The sequence below is a fragment of the Cladophialophora bantiana genome (genome assembly GCF_000835475.1).
Source record: "Cladophialophora bantiana CBS 173.52 unplaced genomic scaffold supercont1.3, whole genome shotgun sequence".
Lineage (NCBI taxonomy): Eukaryota > Fungi > Ascomycota > Eurotiomycetes > Chaetothyriales > Herpotrichiellaceae > Cladophialophora > Cladophialophora bantiana.
Genome location: NW_015971577.1, coordinates 2,319,185 through 2,335,318, shown reverse-complemented (window position 1 = coordinate 2,335,318; position 16,134 = coordinate 2,319,185). Strand labels below are relative to the sequence as shown.

The window sequence follows — 16,134 nt, the reverse complement described above, 5'->3', positions numbered from 1 at the left end:
TGTCGCGGTGCACACTTTATCCTCACCACAGTCCACGCCTCGTTTCTCGTGTCCGCCCGAGTCTTCTTCTGACCTCTTCAATTTCACTCTTCGTCTTGTCGACTAGCTGAGCTTTGTAGCTGATATGCTACCTTCATGGCCTCCCTTCGAATACCTACGCCTTTCTGTTGCTGCAAAATGTTGCCATTAGCGTTGAGCTGGTCCGCCGCCGACTAACTGATGCTGTCGGAATTGCTCTTCAACCCCATGCAAGCCACGATTTGAGACACATGCCTAAGGACAATCTGTACGAACCGCCGTCGAACAGGACATGGAATAATGTGCACCGACTCCTACAGAGGTCTCAAAGCCACCCGACTCCCAATCTGGCAACTAACATTGACACACACTGCCATAGGCAACAACAGTCTGCGAGTAGCGGTCAACACGAAGCTGAGATATCCTTCCACCTCTACAGAGCCACTTAAACTGCCAGGATGATGTCAGTGAGCACGCGTCCTTGAAGCGAGTGTCGGTGTTTGAAGAGATGGAATTCCACCAAAGTCTTGAAGGGCTGGTTCACAACAGTGCACCATCCGAAGATGGACCCCACAATCTCCCACTTGGGCGAGCTGGGGTAGATGCAAGTCCCAATGCGTCTCGCTCAATCTATTCCACCACAGTTCGGGCGACTTGGGGGGTTTCTGTCCCTATCACCGCTGATCCCTAGACCTACGTCCTAGGCATGGTATCCCTCTTGACAGCTCGTCAGTGGGAGTATTCCGGTATCCCCTCCGATTCAATTCCGCCAGCTGCTACGTTAGACTGTTGAAATGCGACAGTTCGAATCCATGAGCGAGGCTTTATGCCACTAGTCTTCTGGGCATCTTTTCCGGTCAACCTCGCCCAACGTCCACTTTGTCGGTCAACTCGGTGGGACGGTGGTTTTCGCTTGCTTTAGCACATGCTCAAACCCTTGCAGGGGCATCACGCACCACAAGAACAACCTCTCAGTGTGCAGAACAGTGCGGAGGGGTTCCGGACACTCTTTAATATTTAACCTGGGGCTTGCCCCAGGGTTGGTCTCTTTCTGTTCCCAGCCTTGCCACGGTACTCACATCCAAAGGTCACGCTTAAGCAAAATGCCATTCGGAATCCTCGACTGCAAGAAACTGGAAAATGTGCCTGGCACGTCTTTCATGAGCGATCAGGATGACCTACCGCCAGAGTACGCCGAGATACCCCGAGAATTGTTAAAGCATGGCAAGGGCAGGTTTTCAAACATCATCTTGATCCCTCAGCCATCCGACTCGCCTAATGATCCTCTGAATTGGCCACAATGGAAGAAGGAAATGATTCTCCTGATTGTTTCACTCTCCGCCGCCGTTGTGGGAGCCTTTGGCCCCATGTTGAGTCCAGGGTTCGTTGAGATCTCGGCTCAACTCCACATCACCGTCGAAATCTTGTCCCAGGCCACCGCATGGCTGATTCTCACCATCGGACTCGGCTTATTCTTGACCAATCCCTTGGCCAAGATATACGGAAAGAGGCCGATCTACATCCTGGCGAGCTGTATCATGTTCGCTTGCTCAGTCTGGGGTGCCAAGGCGGACAATTACAGCAGCTTTCTGGCGTCAAGGGTCATAAGTGGCGTCGGCATGGCTCCGTATGAGGTACTCTTCAAAACCCGCCCCAAGAGACCGCCAAATATGCTAACTCGAGCTTCGCATAGGTCCTGGTCCAGTGTACCATCGGTGACCTCTACTTCGTTCACGAAAGGGCCACTCGAATTGCGGTCTGGAACTTGTTTCTCCTAACAGTAAGTTTCCATGAATTCCTGTACCACGGTTGGCAAAGGTTTCGTGTACCGACCATCAACCAGGGAATCTCAGGCGGAGCCCTTGTGGCTGGCTACATTATTGAGTATGACGGCTATCAGTGGACGTTCGGAGTATGCGCCATCATGTTCGGCGTGCTCCTGTTCGCGGTATTCTTCTTCGTCCCCGAAACCACATATCGTCGGGACGCAGTCGTGGTTGTTCCGGTTACAGATGCGGTCGACACTGATCCCGAGAAGCCGGGTGCACAGCATGTCCACATGAAGTTGGGACATGAACACGATGTCTCTCAAGCGCATGGAGAGAAGGACAAACATCTGTCCTACGCAGTCACCCGTGGATCCGCCGAAGCCAAGATGTCATTCTGGCAGTCGCTCAGGATCTTCACTGGACGATACAGCTATGCTCCCATATATAAGATCTTTACCCGCCCTGTGCTGCTTTTCTTTTATCCGGCGGTGTTCTGGGGATTCCTCATGTATGGCACCACCTTGACCTGGATCGTGGTCTTCTGTAAGTTCTCCTTTTGGTCCCAAAGTGTTGGAGATCGATACAAGCTAACGGAGATTTGCAGCTGTGGTCAACGGGGTGATATTGTGAGTTCCATATACTTTCGTGGCACTAGACCCTGTCAACACCGGTGAAAGCTAACAGGTGCTCGCAGTGTGGCTCCGCCCTACAACTTTTCCGTGTCGCAAGTTGGGCTGATCAGCTTGTCCCCTTTTATTCTGACGTTGCTTGGAGAGGTCATCTCTGGGCCCCTCAACGACGCAATTTGTCTCTACTTGACGAAGAAGAACAAGGGGATATACGAACCTGAATTTCGACTGGTGCTGATCATCGTTGTCATCATCCTCGGCACCGTGGGATTCTTTGGATTCGGGGCCACTGTCCATTACGAGACGCATTGGTTGGGCCCAGTGTTGACATTTGGGTTTGCAAACATGAGCTTGGCCTTTGCCTCGACCTGTGTCTTTGGTTACGTGATCGACTCCTACCCCAAGTTGAACGAGGAAGCGTTTGTGGCCATCAACGCCCGAAATCTTCTCACGTTTGGCCTGACGTACTTCGTCAACAACTGGCTGGCTCAAGATGGCCCCTTGCAAGTCTTCTGCATCCTGGGAGCCCTCTTTCTGTTTGTCTGTTTGTTAACGATCCCTCTCTGGTGAGTTGTATCGTCCGCTTCGGATGCGGCCCACAGCTTCACAGCTTCACAGGGCTGACTCGCGAGCAGGATATTCGGCAAAAGAATCCGATCCCGGATTGGCAGGACCGCGTGGCTCCAGCGGTATATGAATGACGATTTTTAGGGCGACGGGTGACAGAGAAGTAATCACGCCGCCGAGAGGGGGAGCGTGGTACTTAGTGGCGGGTGTTTGTAGAAGCAGATATCAAATCGGGGCATATCCGCAGCGATGGTTGGAAATCTATGGATACAGCAACCTTCCCGTTAGAGAAATTCGACGTTTGGGCTCCTGGACGTTGACGACAGATGGGCGCCCAATCAAGCAACAGCTGAGATATTTAAAGGATGACCTTGTCAACCCTGCTAACCCTGTTCCACTCCGCCACTTCCGTGACGCACCTTTGGGACGGGCGAAGATCCCATCAGCTCGATCAGCGCCCAGAGTTTTCAGGCCTCCATGATCCGTGGCAGATATGGCTGCCTGTGTCGAAAGTTGGGCCAACTCCAGGCTCTGAACAGAATGCTGAGGGGCCCTGCCAGTCTGCATGATATTCCGCGTTCCGAGTAATGCTAGTGATGCTGCAGCCCTAGATTATAATAGGAATGGAAGCAGATGGCACGAAACTCTCCCTCTGGACACCTCCATGCCTCAGTTACGGTAGACAATTCGGGTTGAATCCTTCTCATCGCATCTGACGAGGAAGAGCACACTGTCGGTAAATCATCCAGGAGTCCGCGGCCGTCACAAGCCCGTATTTCTTTCCCGGATAGACTTTGTTTCTATGCGATTCCCCCCTCCTGAAGGCCAAGATTATTCGCCTCACCAAGTCCAGGCCAGGGTTGGAGGGCGTGCGGCGTGCGCTGGCCTCTTCCCGCCTCAGCTTCTTGTCAGCTTCGCAAATTGGACCTGGGGTCGAGGGCACTACTCCGGCATAAGCCCTGTCACAGCTCCTGCGCAATCTGACATCTTTCTGCCTGCGACTTCTTCACCATTTCATCCCCTTGGAATCACACAGAATACCATCTACGAAATCGTCTACGAGCCCTCAACGAGCGCTGCTTTATTCGACCCCCCTTCTCTGACCTCCGATCTCCCGGCTTGAGTCGAGTAAGCTTCTACGCCGACCGTTGCTATCATGAAGAAGAAATCCGTCTACACTAACATCACGCCGATTCCCTCGCACATCCCCCGTCAACTGGCCATCGACATGCTCCACAGCCATGCCGAAATCATCGAGCTCAATCCCCTTGTGATCGGCCACAAGCCCATCAAAGCCCCTCAGACTGCGCCCGCCGATGAGTTCTTCTCCACGTGGTATGAAATCAATGAGAGGATTCAATATGTCCCGGGCATAGGAAAGGCGGGAGCAGGCAAGATATCCTTCAAGGGCTGTTTCCATGACATGCCGTGGGGTCTGCAGACGCATGTCTATGCGCCAATGGGCGTGGACCTGCGCAATAAATGGCAGATTCGAGGCAATCAACCTGGCGAGCCTCCCGAGTCGAGGGAACTGGGAAGCGGTGCTCCGGCCGAGGGTCTCTATCTTCGTGAAGACATTGAAATCAGGTGCAACCCCGCCATGGTATCCTTTGTGAAGAAAGAGATGAAGGCGGCCTCGAAGACTATGGTTGACCGCTTGGTCAAAAAGGCAGAATTGATTGACGCCGGAGTGCTGAATGCGATGATGGAGGATGGCCGACTCAAGACGTTGAACCCCGCGGACCGCTCACAGACCTTCCAACAGCAAGGCCATTACTCCCCGTCTATGCTTTCACCCAACCTGCCGTCAGGGTTTCCTCAATCGCCCGGTGTCCCTGGATTCCCACATTCCGCGTATGCAAGACAATCCATGTACGGCTCGCCCGGCCCACAATACTCGATGGTGCCACCTGCTCAAGGCCTTGCAATTGAAATGGAAGGAAGTACCTATTTCGTCCAGCAGCACCCCCTGCCGCAGCAGCACCCACAGCAACAACAACTGCATCCCAACAGATTTTCGTCTGCAGTTTCTGAATTATCTGCCAGCTCCCCGAACCAGAGCGACTTTCCGCAAACCAGCAGCCAGTCAGACCGACAAAGCTATGCCGAGTCTGTCAGCTCGATGCCGAGTTCCGTGCCGCACGGTGGAATGGCTTCTCCGGGTATGGAGAAGCGAACTTTCGTGGCTGAGTTACCGGCGAGTAGCGGATCTGCACAGAATAGGTCGCCCAGGAGTCCTGATCCAAACGCAATGTCGGCGCAAGCTCAACAGCAACAAGCGCAGCAACAGTACCGATACAACCCCCAGGACTATGCTCGAATGTCATGAGCTGAGATGTTGTTTATGGTGACGAGTTTCTTTTGTGACGATTTTTGGAAATCTGTATATTGAACGTGTCGGAATTTCGTTCAATTCGCCTAATTGGGCAGAAGCGCGCCGTGGGGTTTACTTGGAGCATTCACTATCAACCAGGAGACATGAGAAGCGTGGGTATGTACCTTGGAAACCACTTCCTCATAAGCTGCCTACCAGATTGCCAATGCGATGCCCGGCTGGCGACGCCTGCCATTGAAGATTATGGCTGTTCCCTGAGGATCCACGCCTTTGCACCAGCATGGTGTCCGGCTCCTATCGCTCACGACCAGACACCTCGGGGCACAAGTCTCCGACTCGGACGGCTTCGCCGCTCAGTGCAACAGAAACAATCACTTGAAGGGTTGAATAAACACAGTCACTCGCTTTCTCCTCCAAAATGTTCGCAAGCACGCTTGTCGATCTGTCCTTTCTGGATTTTACAGCACATATTCCTTCAACGAGCTGAATTTCTATTTGCGACGAGGCTGCTTGAGAGGCATTCTTACTTATCTGAGTCGAGACAAATGCTGGTGGATATGGCGGTTTTGAGATAATGTCTTCTTTGGCAATGAACTGAGAAAGGGGCAAATCGGAGTGTATCGAGAAATGATGATTATCCGAGAATTTGACCGGAGTTTGAACAGTATAGTGGTTGGACAGATCTAGATGCGATGGGGTCTCCCAATGTTTTCCCATACTGACCAAAGTCATAATCTTGCCTGATATTGCGGTCCCGTCAGCCAGCCTCGTCAGCCAGCCTCGTCAGCCAGCCTCGTCACTTGGCAGGACCAGCAACCCAACAGAGCCGGTCACGTGTCTTCCCAATTGACCTCGGTTCTCCCTTCCAGAGTCTCCCACGCGACTGACTCGACTCCCCTCTTGCTTCATGTCATCCGAATATGACTCGTGAATGGATGATCAAGGCTCCAGAACGCCGACGTCTATTCCGCAATATTTGGTGGTCGACCATTTATTGAGCATCGTCTGCTGAACCTTTCTCTCCTACTGCGTACTCGTCCTTCCTCACAGACTGGCAAGAGCGGCGTCTGTAGAGAATCGGCTTTCGATTTTCAGCACCAACTATGACTTGAACAAAGCGCGCGAGCGCCCAGTGGAGGATGGTTTAATGCCTAGGGAAGGTTCAAACCGAAATCTCTGATACGCGGTGGAGTGAGAGTGACGACTTCTTCTAAGGGCTACTACACGGGGAGAACCAAGTAGTACAAAACTGGTCGGAGATTGCACCCGTGATGGCTTGTTGTGTCTTCACCGCATACTTTATGAGTCGCATCATCAAGGCGTGCGAGCTCCTCGACATCCGTCTCCTTGAAATCAAGTACAACGATTCTGACCCAGACTCCTATTCGACCCCCGGATTGCATCCCTACATAGGCCCGGGCACGAAGGTACGAGAGCCTGCAGCCAACATTGACAACACCGTGAACCGAAGAAATGCATCCCAATCCGAGCCCTTATCAACCGTTCGCATCCTGATCACAGGGATGACCTGCGCTGCTTGCGTATCAACATTGACCCACGCATTGACGTCCGTTCCGTCTGTCGTCCGAACCAACGTGTCTCTACCGCTTTCTCGAGCGACGGTGATTTACAACGCTACACATACGTCAACAGAGGATGTGATCTCGGCCATTGAAGATGTAGGTTATGGCGCGGAAGTGGTTGGACAAGGCAACCGGCGCTCTGCGGCCCAGAATCTCCAACTCATCCAGAGAGAAGAAGAGTTGCAGGCCCTGAAGAAAGCTTTCAATGGTGCAGCAAAGTGGGCTACAACTATTACAGTGATCGAATGGGTGAGGAGGACCTCCACCACTCAGCCTGGGAATATCCTGGATTCAATTCTCTCCCTCATGAGTCTGGTGATCGGGTGTTACGTTCAAGTTTCTTATGCAAAATGGGTCCATCACAACGCGTGGGCAAGCTGTTTCTCCAGAAAGTTGATGCAGTTTCCGAGTCTGTCTATGGACACTCTTCTGTCTCTGTCGCTTCTGCTAAGTATGTTCCTCTCATTCTTCAACATCGCCCTTCACGGCCTTTCTGATCTACGTACGAGGACCTATTTCTCCTCTGCGTCTTTTCTTACAGTTGTTATCAGTGGGGGAAGGTACCTCGACGTAACGCTGAGGAGCCAGGGCGCAACTGGACTTGCCCGTCTGTTTAGGTTGCAGCACGAAATGGAATTGGAAACAGTGATGGTGGAAGGGCGATTGCAGAAGCAAGAGACCGGGTCGGACGAAGGCGATGAAGCCGTTCTGACCGCGGTCCCCACGACTCTTCTTGCGCCGTTGGACAAATTTCATATCTCGCCTCAGAGCCTCATCCCTTGTGACAGTTACGTGGTGCGCGGCACCTCTTTGGTTGACGAGTCGAACATGACTGGCGAGTCAATACCATCCCGCAAAACTGTTGGCGATTTTCTCATGTCTGGGACTCGCAATTTGTCTGCTGGACTCGTTGCTATCGTCCTCCAAGAGCAGAACGAATCAAGTTTAGAGAAACTTGTTGAGAGCGTGGAGACAGCAACAGAATTCAAATATGATCCGATACAGACCGGTGCAAGCTCGGACGATAAGCCAAGGAGGGCGATAGAGGACATTATCACGAAATATTTCGTATCAACCATTCTTGTCCTGACATTATTCAGGTTCATATTCACGTTTGTTCTCTCGGCAGACTCGTCACCGATGCCTGATCGACTAAATGCGGCATCTGAACGGGCAATGGCTATCCTAGCAGCAGCTTGTCCATGCGCTATTGGCCTAGCAACCCCTTCGGCTGTCATGGCTGGTATCGACGCGGCGTACGCCTCCGGCATTCTTCTGCCAGGCGGTGCAGATGCTTTCAAAAAGCTATCTCGCCTCACACACATGGTACTGGACAAGACAGGGACGTTAACGGAAGGTAAACTGCAGATCTCAGATGCATTCTTCGTCGAGCCATTCAGATCAGATGAGAGGAAGAGGGAATTATGCTATAGCCTTCTGAGCGCGGCGGAAAGAGATGCGTCACAAACGCATCCAGTTGCAAGAGCGGTGTTTCAGTGGTGTGTCAGACAGCTTCAAGCAACGTCTCAGCCGCGAGAAAGTCGAGGAGTTATGACCGAGCCAGGTGCCGCACTGGTCAGAAACATCTCAAGCGTCACAGGGAAGGGTGTCTGTGCAGAAGTGCAAGGACCCGGCAAAATATGGTACACCGCCCATATTGGCAGCGATCGTTTTCTATCCGACCACGATATTTCCCTCACCCCAGCCGCCATAGTTGAGCTGGGAACTGTTAGAGGAACCACTGCGGTTCATTTCGCCCTCGATGGCAAGTACGCTGGCACGTTCATGCTGCAAGACACTATCCGTTCGAACGCCCCGGGTGTTATCGACTCGTTGAAGTCGCTTGGGCTCAGATTGACCATGCTAACAGGCGACTCTGAGGCTGAAGCGCATCGTGTCTCGTCGCAGCTACAGATCCCAGTCCTTGCAGCTAAATCTCTGCCTCACGAGAAGAGAGACTTGGTCGTCTCGCTGCAGTCACAGCATCTTTCACCATCTGGATCCCACGGGAAAACAGCTCAACTGATGTCCGACATGAGGCAGGGATTTGGCATTCTCGAGGTTCTAAGCTCTATCCCACGACGACTCTTCTCGGGGAACAAAGGGGACAGAAACATCGTTGCAATGCTCGGTGACGGTCTGAATGATGCACCCGCACAAGCAGCTGCCGACGTTGGCATTTTATTCTCACTCTCACCTTTGTCCGCCTGTCACTCGGCCTCGACATCGTCGTTAGCACTGGGGATTTGCGCTGCTGAAGTGATCGTCACGACACCTGACCTCGCCGCCTTGCCGAAGTTGATTACGATTGCAACCAAAACCATGGCTCAGGCAAGGTGGAATATGCATTGGGCGGTGCTATACAATGCCTTTGCCATCGCGTTAGCGATGGGCGCTGGCGAACTAATGGGATTCAAGAGTGTTGATGCATCGACTGCTGGCACGATGATGGCATTTTCGAGTATTACCGTTTTGGGGACGAGTCTACATCTGCGCCGACGATTCCAATGAGACAGGCTATCCTGACCGAAAATCCCCCCGAGACGCCCAGGACGCCTCAGGCCGGGTTGATTGGCCCTTTGAAGACATGAGCACAGCCACTTCCTCTGAGCTCGCACTCCGGAACGGGCGTTTGCTAAATGCCAACTTCGCGGGGGCATGATCTTTGGTAGATTTACAGACGTGTCATTGGCACGAAAGGCCTGCCCTTTCTCATTGAAAACTTACCAGGAACAGGCGATAAGCAGTACGGCAATGTATTGCACTAGGAAAAAGTCTCCGTGCGTGGACCAACCTATCGCAGTTCGTATGCCGTCTCCAGGCGACGTTGCGTTGCCTGGGCCTTGTCTCCCTTTCGACTCCATCAGTGAGAACTCCCTGGCCGTTTCTTATTTCCCGGTTTTGTGATTGCTGGCAATGTGGTAGGGACAGTTTCTGATGACGCCCAGAACCTTTTCAACTCCTTCATCCCCAGAAAGATTCGCATGTATTTGCATGTCCACAAGGAAGGGGTTCGTAGAAGAAGCAGAAACCTGTGCTTTCGCAGCTATGCCAGATCAGGCCCTATGATTCCCACGTTTGTTGCATTTGTACGCTGTACCTCGTACCCGTCGAGCTGCCGTGGGCCTTGTTCGCTTCAATACCGTTGACATCATTCGCTTTGCTAAAAGGCCCCTGGTGCTAGAGTGTTTCAGGAAGAACAAGAACCCAACATCCAATATTATGGAATGATGGGTAACCCTGCTTGCTGGCTAGTGAGGGATAAATTCCGGGGCAAACATAGCATGTACACCGCTGATCAGCCACAGCAGCATGTCGATCTCTCAAAGATCGGCGTCGAGTGTTGCCTTCGGCTGGAGAAATGGAGGATCGCTGCACGGGACGGCACTTGTTCCTTCAACGTCATTTGCACAGGATGTTGGCTATTGGTTTTCCCTAATCAACTTTTAAGCAATTTCTTCCAAGTCCAACACGACCCTGCAGGGACATGGTAGCTATTGCCAGAAGGCTGTTGCACGGTGGTGGCATCCAAGTTATGGAGCCCACGTTGGGGATCTGCTGAGCAATTCGAAGATCATCCTGGAATTATTCCAACCCCAGGACGCCCTTGGATGCTTCCTGGCATGACTTGAGATGGTACCTTGGTCAATTGTTCACGGCTTCTGACGACACAAGCTGAAATCATATGGGATTCATCACTAAGCATGGCAAAGAGACAATGCCATTAGACATACCTGCTCCCCCTCCCTATTGCTGGTACCGGCATTGAGATCGTCTACAGGGCCTGACCTTGCCGTGCTGAGATGAGTTACTGGCAAGGTTCCGTCCTATTACATTCAACTGTCGGAAGTTCCCTCATGCCATTGAGCATCTGTGCGGGCCCGCAACTGGATAATCGCACTTAGTAAACGATACTTCATCCCTCGCAGCGATCGACGCAGGTACATGCACGCCAAAGACATGATGTCGATCAACGGGCGCGCAGAGCCTTGCACGGGGTTGATGTATGGGTACAATGCCAATCGGTCGCGACGGCGATCACGTTCATTCATCGGAACAACTGGACCGAAGCCTCGAAGATCATGGATGACATGTCTCAAACATGACGGCTATCCCGAACGCAATAGGACTTGGCTCTGTTGAGAGAAGTATAAAGTTGTGCTCGAAAGAACATCAGATCAAGTCCTCTGTCACACATCTTTGGCGACCTCAGCCTCCGTCGGTTATTCCAGGCAAGCTCATTTCCACGCACCTTCCAATACTTCTCGGTTCATTGCCATCAATTCCTCACCTGAGAACTCAACATGCACTTTTCTACGGTCGCTATTGTCCTCGCTGGCGCCACCACCGCCATGGCATCTGCTATTCCAGGCAAAAGTGCCCTTGTGGACCGACAAGTGACTCTGTGCTCTGGCGCCGATAGCTCAGCTGTCTGCTGCGCGACCGACGTGCTCGGTGTGGCAGACCTCGACTGTGCACCTCGTAGGTTTCTCTTGAGCCGGATCCTACTAAATCAGGAGAGAATACTGACGAAACGCTTCAACTAGCTCCATCTACGCCGACCAGCGTCGATGATTTTACTAGCATCTGTGCCTCCATTGGGCAGCAGGCTCGGTGTTGCTTGTTGCCTATCGTAAGTATCGACCTTTATTCCTGCGATTCTCGTCCTCCCCGCCGTACCGAGCCTCGTGCATGGCCGGTTTGCGCCAATGACGCTTGGACTGTACTTTATTCTGGGCGCATGTGAATATTGACAATCCATAATAGCTTGAACAAGGTCTTATCTGCACCTCGCCTGGAAAATAAGCAATGGGAGAAAACGTCGTCACCATGATCGAACGCGGAGGGAACCTTGTCAATCCCAAGTCACTCCTTACGAAAATCGATGTCCATTATCTAGGATGCGTTACTGGTGATGTTGTCCTTGGCAGAAGGGGCACGATAATGCTGCTACTTGTTTTTACTTCGCCACATTTCTCCAGAGGAATCTGTAAGCACCCTGCTCTGCTCATATTCTCGTGTGAGATTATGAAATTATATTGGGAGGTCAAGAAGTAGTTGATAGTGGAAATGCATGGCCCGGAGAATTTGGGGATCTGGAAAATGTTGTCTTCGATGGATGAAACTTGGAGCCGGAGGGCAGGCTGGGGTCTTGTATGAAGATATTCGATTAAGAAATACCATAACAATTTCTCACCGCGACCTCCGAGGGTCAATTCGTCCAGACAACTTCTCACTCTCCCATAGAGTGGCATCCCTGAGCATGTTCAGAAATTCAATACCCACGAAAAAGAGGACAGTCAGGCACAGAGTCTTGCCTCAAGAGACAATGACCCGTATCGACTCGACCTTCTATTACGCGCTAACCAATTCATTGGCTGGAGGGCCCCTGCATATCTGCCTGACTAGCTGGGCTCCCATATGCATTGGGGGCTGAGGCTGACACTTGGCGATGTAAATATTCTTCGTGATAACAGTCATCTACCTTCCGGATTCTGGCATGCAGCATTGAACCGAAAACAGCTAGAAAGACCAAAAACATTCTACACTTACATATATCGCTAAGAAATCAGAACCGAACCACTGCACATTCGCTGATTACCGAGCAACAAATTACCCAAGATGCGAGAAGATGTGGACATCTCGCTTCGCAGGATCCGACAAGAGATCGACCGCCCAATCTACGCAGCCTTGCTCGAGATCCAAAAGCACAATACCATGGAACAGAAGTCGCCGGAATGGGTCGAGCAACTGGAATGTCTGTACGTGAAGAGCGATAATCGCCTTCATCGACAACGGGGCAGATACAGCCAGAGCAACAGTCCACAGTCGTCGAAGCCACTTCTAGGTCGGAAATGTATTGACACTCTCTCTACGCGGAGTTACATCGCCGTGTCGTATATATGGAACCCAGCACCGGGAGAGGACACTAAAACTGGGGGGTATATTGTCGAATTAAGAGACCACTCTCACCGGTCGTCGAGAAGGTCGACAACAGTGAGAGATGTTGTCTGGGACAGAGTCACGAAATTTGCAACCTACATAGATTGCCCCTATTTCTGGGTCGACCAGGAGTGTATTGACCAGGAAGACGAGGACGAGAAAGAAATCGCAATCCAGTCCATGGACCTCGTCTACAGCCGCAGCCAACATCCCATTGCGCTGCTCTCGGCCGCGCGCATCGTCTCTGGAGAGCAATTGGACCTCTTGGCCGAGATCTTGAGCGGGAGCTTTATTGGAGGCGACGAGAACACAGCGGCGCAGGAGCTGCGACTAAACCCTTGCATGATCGGGATGGTTGAAAAGGCGCTGGATCTCTTGGACTTAGTCACTTCGGACAAGTGGTGGAACAGAGCATGGCCTTTTCAGGAGGACTATCGTGCCTCGACGAGGATGACTCTGCTCATACCGCACGATCCCTCCCTCGAGGCGCGAAAGCGAGACACAGAAGGCTTGTTGTTTGGTGTCCTCGAAGGCGAGCTTTGTGTGAACTCAGCCAACTTCCGACAAGAAGCCTCTCAGCTCTGTCTCGCATACATGAATCAACGTCGACGTCAAGGCAGACTCGAGGAGGCGGTCAAACGAGTTCTACAACGGGCCGGAAAATACACCGTCACTCTACAGGACCTCCGGGCAGAGGACAGCATGTACGCCGTCCGAAGGTCGATGTCCCCCAGCATCTTCGCCGACGTCGGCGCTCGGGAAGCAGGAAGGTGTGTCGACCGCCTCGCCATCGTGGCAAACTGCTGTGCATATTCTGTGCGCTTGAGGACTAAGACGCTACAAGACGGCAACTACAGCCTGAGCCTAGCCTTACTGACACTGTATCTCCTCAACGGCGAAATCCTCATGAACAGTGGCAGCAGCGCCGCTCCGCTGGACAACACAATATTCGACTTCTTAAAAGCCCAGTCCCTTGACTCATTCTCGCCGCCTACCGATCATCAGCAGCTGACATTCATCAAGAGTTGTCGCCTCATCCGGGTCAGATTGGCGAACGAAGGAATCCGGACGCGAGGGCACCTATGGGAGCTCGGCCCCACGGTACGTGTGAGGCGACGGCGGCGCGGTGTGTCCTGGCAGTTCGATTCCAACAGCGGATTGACGGGCCGCCAACGCTGGCGCCTCTACCAACTTGTCCAGGAGCTCAGGGACCCATGGAACAGAAAGCAATATGAAGCTGAGGACCTTTCCGCGTCTCTCGAGGAGTTCCTCGACCGGGATGAAGACGGATCGGGGGTTGACGAGCTGAGCTTCTCACGACGGTTTCAGACCTGGATGGCCGCCGAGGTCGCCAGTGCTATGTGGGACGAAAGGAAGATACTGCGCTTAGGGCGTCTGGTTGAAGGGCCAGGCGACAACCAGTCTGAATACACCGGTATCTTCATCTACGACGCAGACAGGGCGAGCTCGGGACAGTACATTTTCACGGCATCCTGGGACGGGGAAGAGGTCGAGATTGACAAGCATGTAAGTCTGGAGGTGGAATTCCGAGGCCGCAGTAGGTCTGATCGACCACTGCTGCATGCAAAGAGATGGGTGAACGGGCTAATCTTCTTTCGAAACCATCGTAGACAAGATTTCGTTTTCGCCTGGCCTCCATCCTTCACAGTTTAAGCATCAATAGGCAAGACCCAGGCGAGATAATAGGACGGTCCCCAAGCAAACTGCTGTGGGCTTAGGCATTGTATCCCTCAGGGCGCCATTGCGTCGCGGGCGGAAGCGGCATCATAGGCATGTCAGTATAGTCATCAATGCCGCGCTTTCACCCTTGATCCGCCCGGATCGATTTGTACAATACCTCTTTCCTGATATTCCTTGTCACCAACGCTCCCGAAATCATCCAAGCCACCGCCAAAAATGGTACCAGGGCAATAAAGACCAATTTGGGTCCAAAGTCACCCGTCACTGGATTGAGATCTGAGTCTGTGTCGAATGTGTACACCACAGAATAGAAGGCTCTGACACCGACCAACAAACCTCCGACGCAGGTGCAGAACGACATCGATGTCAAGTGTAGATAACTGACGGACTCTTTCGCACGGTGGACAGATAGCCAGACATAAGCAGCGTAGATGACCTCGGCAATAGCTCCTAGGAGCATAAGGATTGCGAGTTTTCCGATTTGATCGCCCCGTAAACCACATGACCCATGCCACCCGTTGACAGCGCATGGAATCCTCCCTGCAATGCCCGCAGGCGAGTCAAAAGGGCTTGTGCCTCATTGTTCGACCTTGTCGCCTTGACGAGGTAGTGGTGTGCCTCATGCGCGAAGCCTGCCAGAACAAGGAGCAATGGTGAAAGGCCAGCTGAGTGCATAGCCGATGTCATAATGATGGTGTTTGGATTGGTAGAGTTACGGTCTGCTATTCCGAGACTATCAGCAAGGATGCGAAGCACCGCGAATACACAGAGGAAAATGTAACCAAGCGAGTGTGTCAAGCCATGGCGGACGCCGAGAATGACGATCAAAGGGATCAGGAGAATGTAGACGACTATCTCAATCGTGTCGAGCATAACGGTGTTAGACATCTCGACTGTCGTATGCTGGGTCTGTTTTGGCAACACAAACTGTAGTCAAGCTCGTGGCGTTAGAGAAAACCGGAGCCTCAAGGCAAAGATCTCAAGGGGGTAGGGCGGAGCGATGCCTTTCTCTTGCCATGAGCTGAGTGTGGGACAGAGCTTTCGAAAACGCTTTAGCACAAAAGGTCGAGGTATCCGTGCAAGTCTGCGAAATAACTGGTGACCGGGTGGAAAGTTGACAGACTCGAGCCCGGAAGGAAGCAGAGCAGGTATTTATAGACATCATTATGGCAGCTCGTGTAGGAGAGATCCTGAAATTCAGGGAGGACAGCGCCATGTTGTAGACGTCGTAGGTAGAGGGGCGCAAGCAAAAGGGTTCAGCAGTCATTCATACAGAAAAGCAGCCACGATCGACGGGAAGCCTGACGCATGGCCAGGATCACTTTCTCGCAATTAGTAGTACGTAGCAAGGGGGGCATCGATCAAACCATGAAGACGGCAAAGTGCCCGAACGCCAACACGTGTGTCTAGTTCGACATGGCACAAGGCAAGGAAAAGTAGTGCTCAAGCTGAGCGTCGTAGCCTTGAAATTCGAAGGACGTGCCTCGTCGCTGCAGTGGCGAAACAGGAGGGACCCATCGAGGACAGTAGGGACCCATCGAGGACAGTAGGGACCCATCGAGGACAGTAGGGACCCATCGAGGACAGTA

At 52.5% G+C, this 16,134-nt stretch overlaps 5 protein-coding genes across 5 annotated transcripts; 4 read left to right on the top strand and 1 right to left on the bottom strand.

Annotated features, from left to right (window-relative positions):
• Positions 1-1,121: 1,121 nt before the first annotated feature.
• On the top strand, positions 1,122-3,127 carry Z519_02744 (uncharacterized protein; the record flags this gene model as incomplete). The annotated part of the gene is made up of 6 exons (XM_016760500.1): positions 1,122-1,652; positions 1,712-1,798; positions 1,862-2,330; positions 2,392-2,413; positions 2,482-2,982; positions 3,052-3,127. 6 exons carry the CDS (start codon positions 1,122-1,124, stop codon positions 3,125-3,127), a joined length of 1,686 nt encoding a protein of 561 aa, XP_016624021.1.
• Positions 3,128-4,139: 1,012 nt separating this feature from the next.
• Positions 4,140-5,312, top strand: Z519_02743 (uncharacterized protein; the record flags this gene model as incomplete). Its single annotated transcript, XM_016760499.1, has 1 exon — positions 4,140-5,312. One exon carries the CDS (start codon positions 4,140-4,142, stop codon positions 5,310-5,312), a length of 1,173 nt encoding a protein of 390 aa, XP_016624020.1.
• A 1,277-nt stretch (positions 5,313-6,589) lies between these two features.
• Positions 6,590-9,412, top strand: Z519_02742 (uncharacterized protein; the record flags this gene model as incomplete). Its single annotated transcript, XM_016760498.1, has 1 exon — positions 6,590-9,412. The coding sequence occupies one exon, from the start codon at positions 6,590-6,592 to the stop codon at positions 9,410-9,412; it is 2,823 nt and encodes a 940-aa protein (XP_016624019.1).
• Positions 9,413-12,523: 3,111 nt separating this feature from the next.
• Z519_02741 (uncharacterized protein) lies at positions 12,524-14,518 on the top strand (the record flags this gene model as incomplete). Its single annotated transcript, XM_016760497.1, has 1 exon — positions 12,524-14,518. One exon carries the CDS (start codon positions 12,524-12,526, stop codon positions 14,516-14,518), a length of 1,995 nt encoding a protein of 664 aa, XP_016624018.1.
• Positions 14,519-14,995: 477 nt separating this feature from the next.
• Z519_02740 (uncharacterized protein) lies at positions 14,996-15,433 on the bottom strand (the record flags this gene model as incomplete). The annotated part of the gene is made up of 1 exon (XM_016760496.1): positions 14,996-15,433. One exon carries the CDS (start codon positions 15,431-15,433, stop codon positions 14,996-14,998), a length of 438 nt encoding a protein of 145 aa, XP_016624017.1.
• Positions 15,434-16,134: the final 701 nt, after the last annotated feature.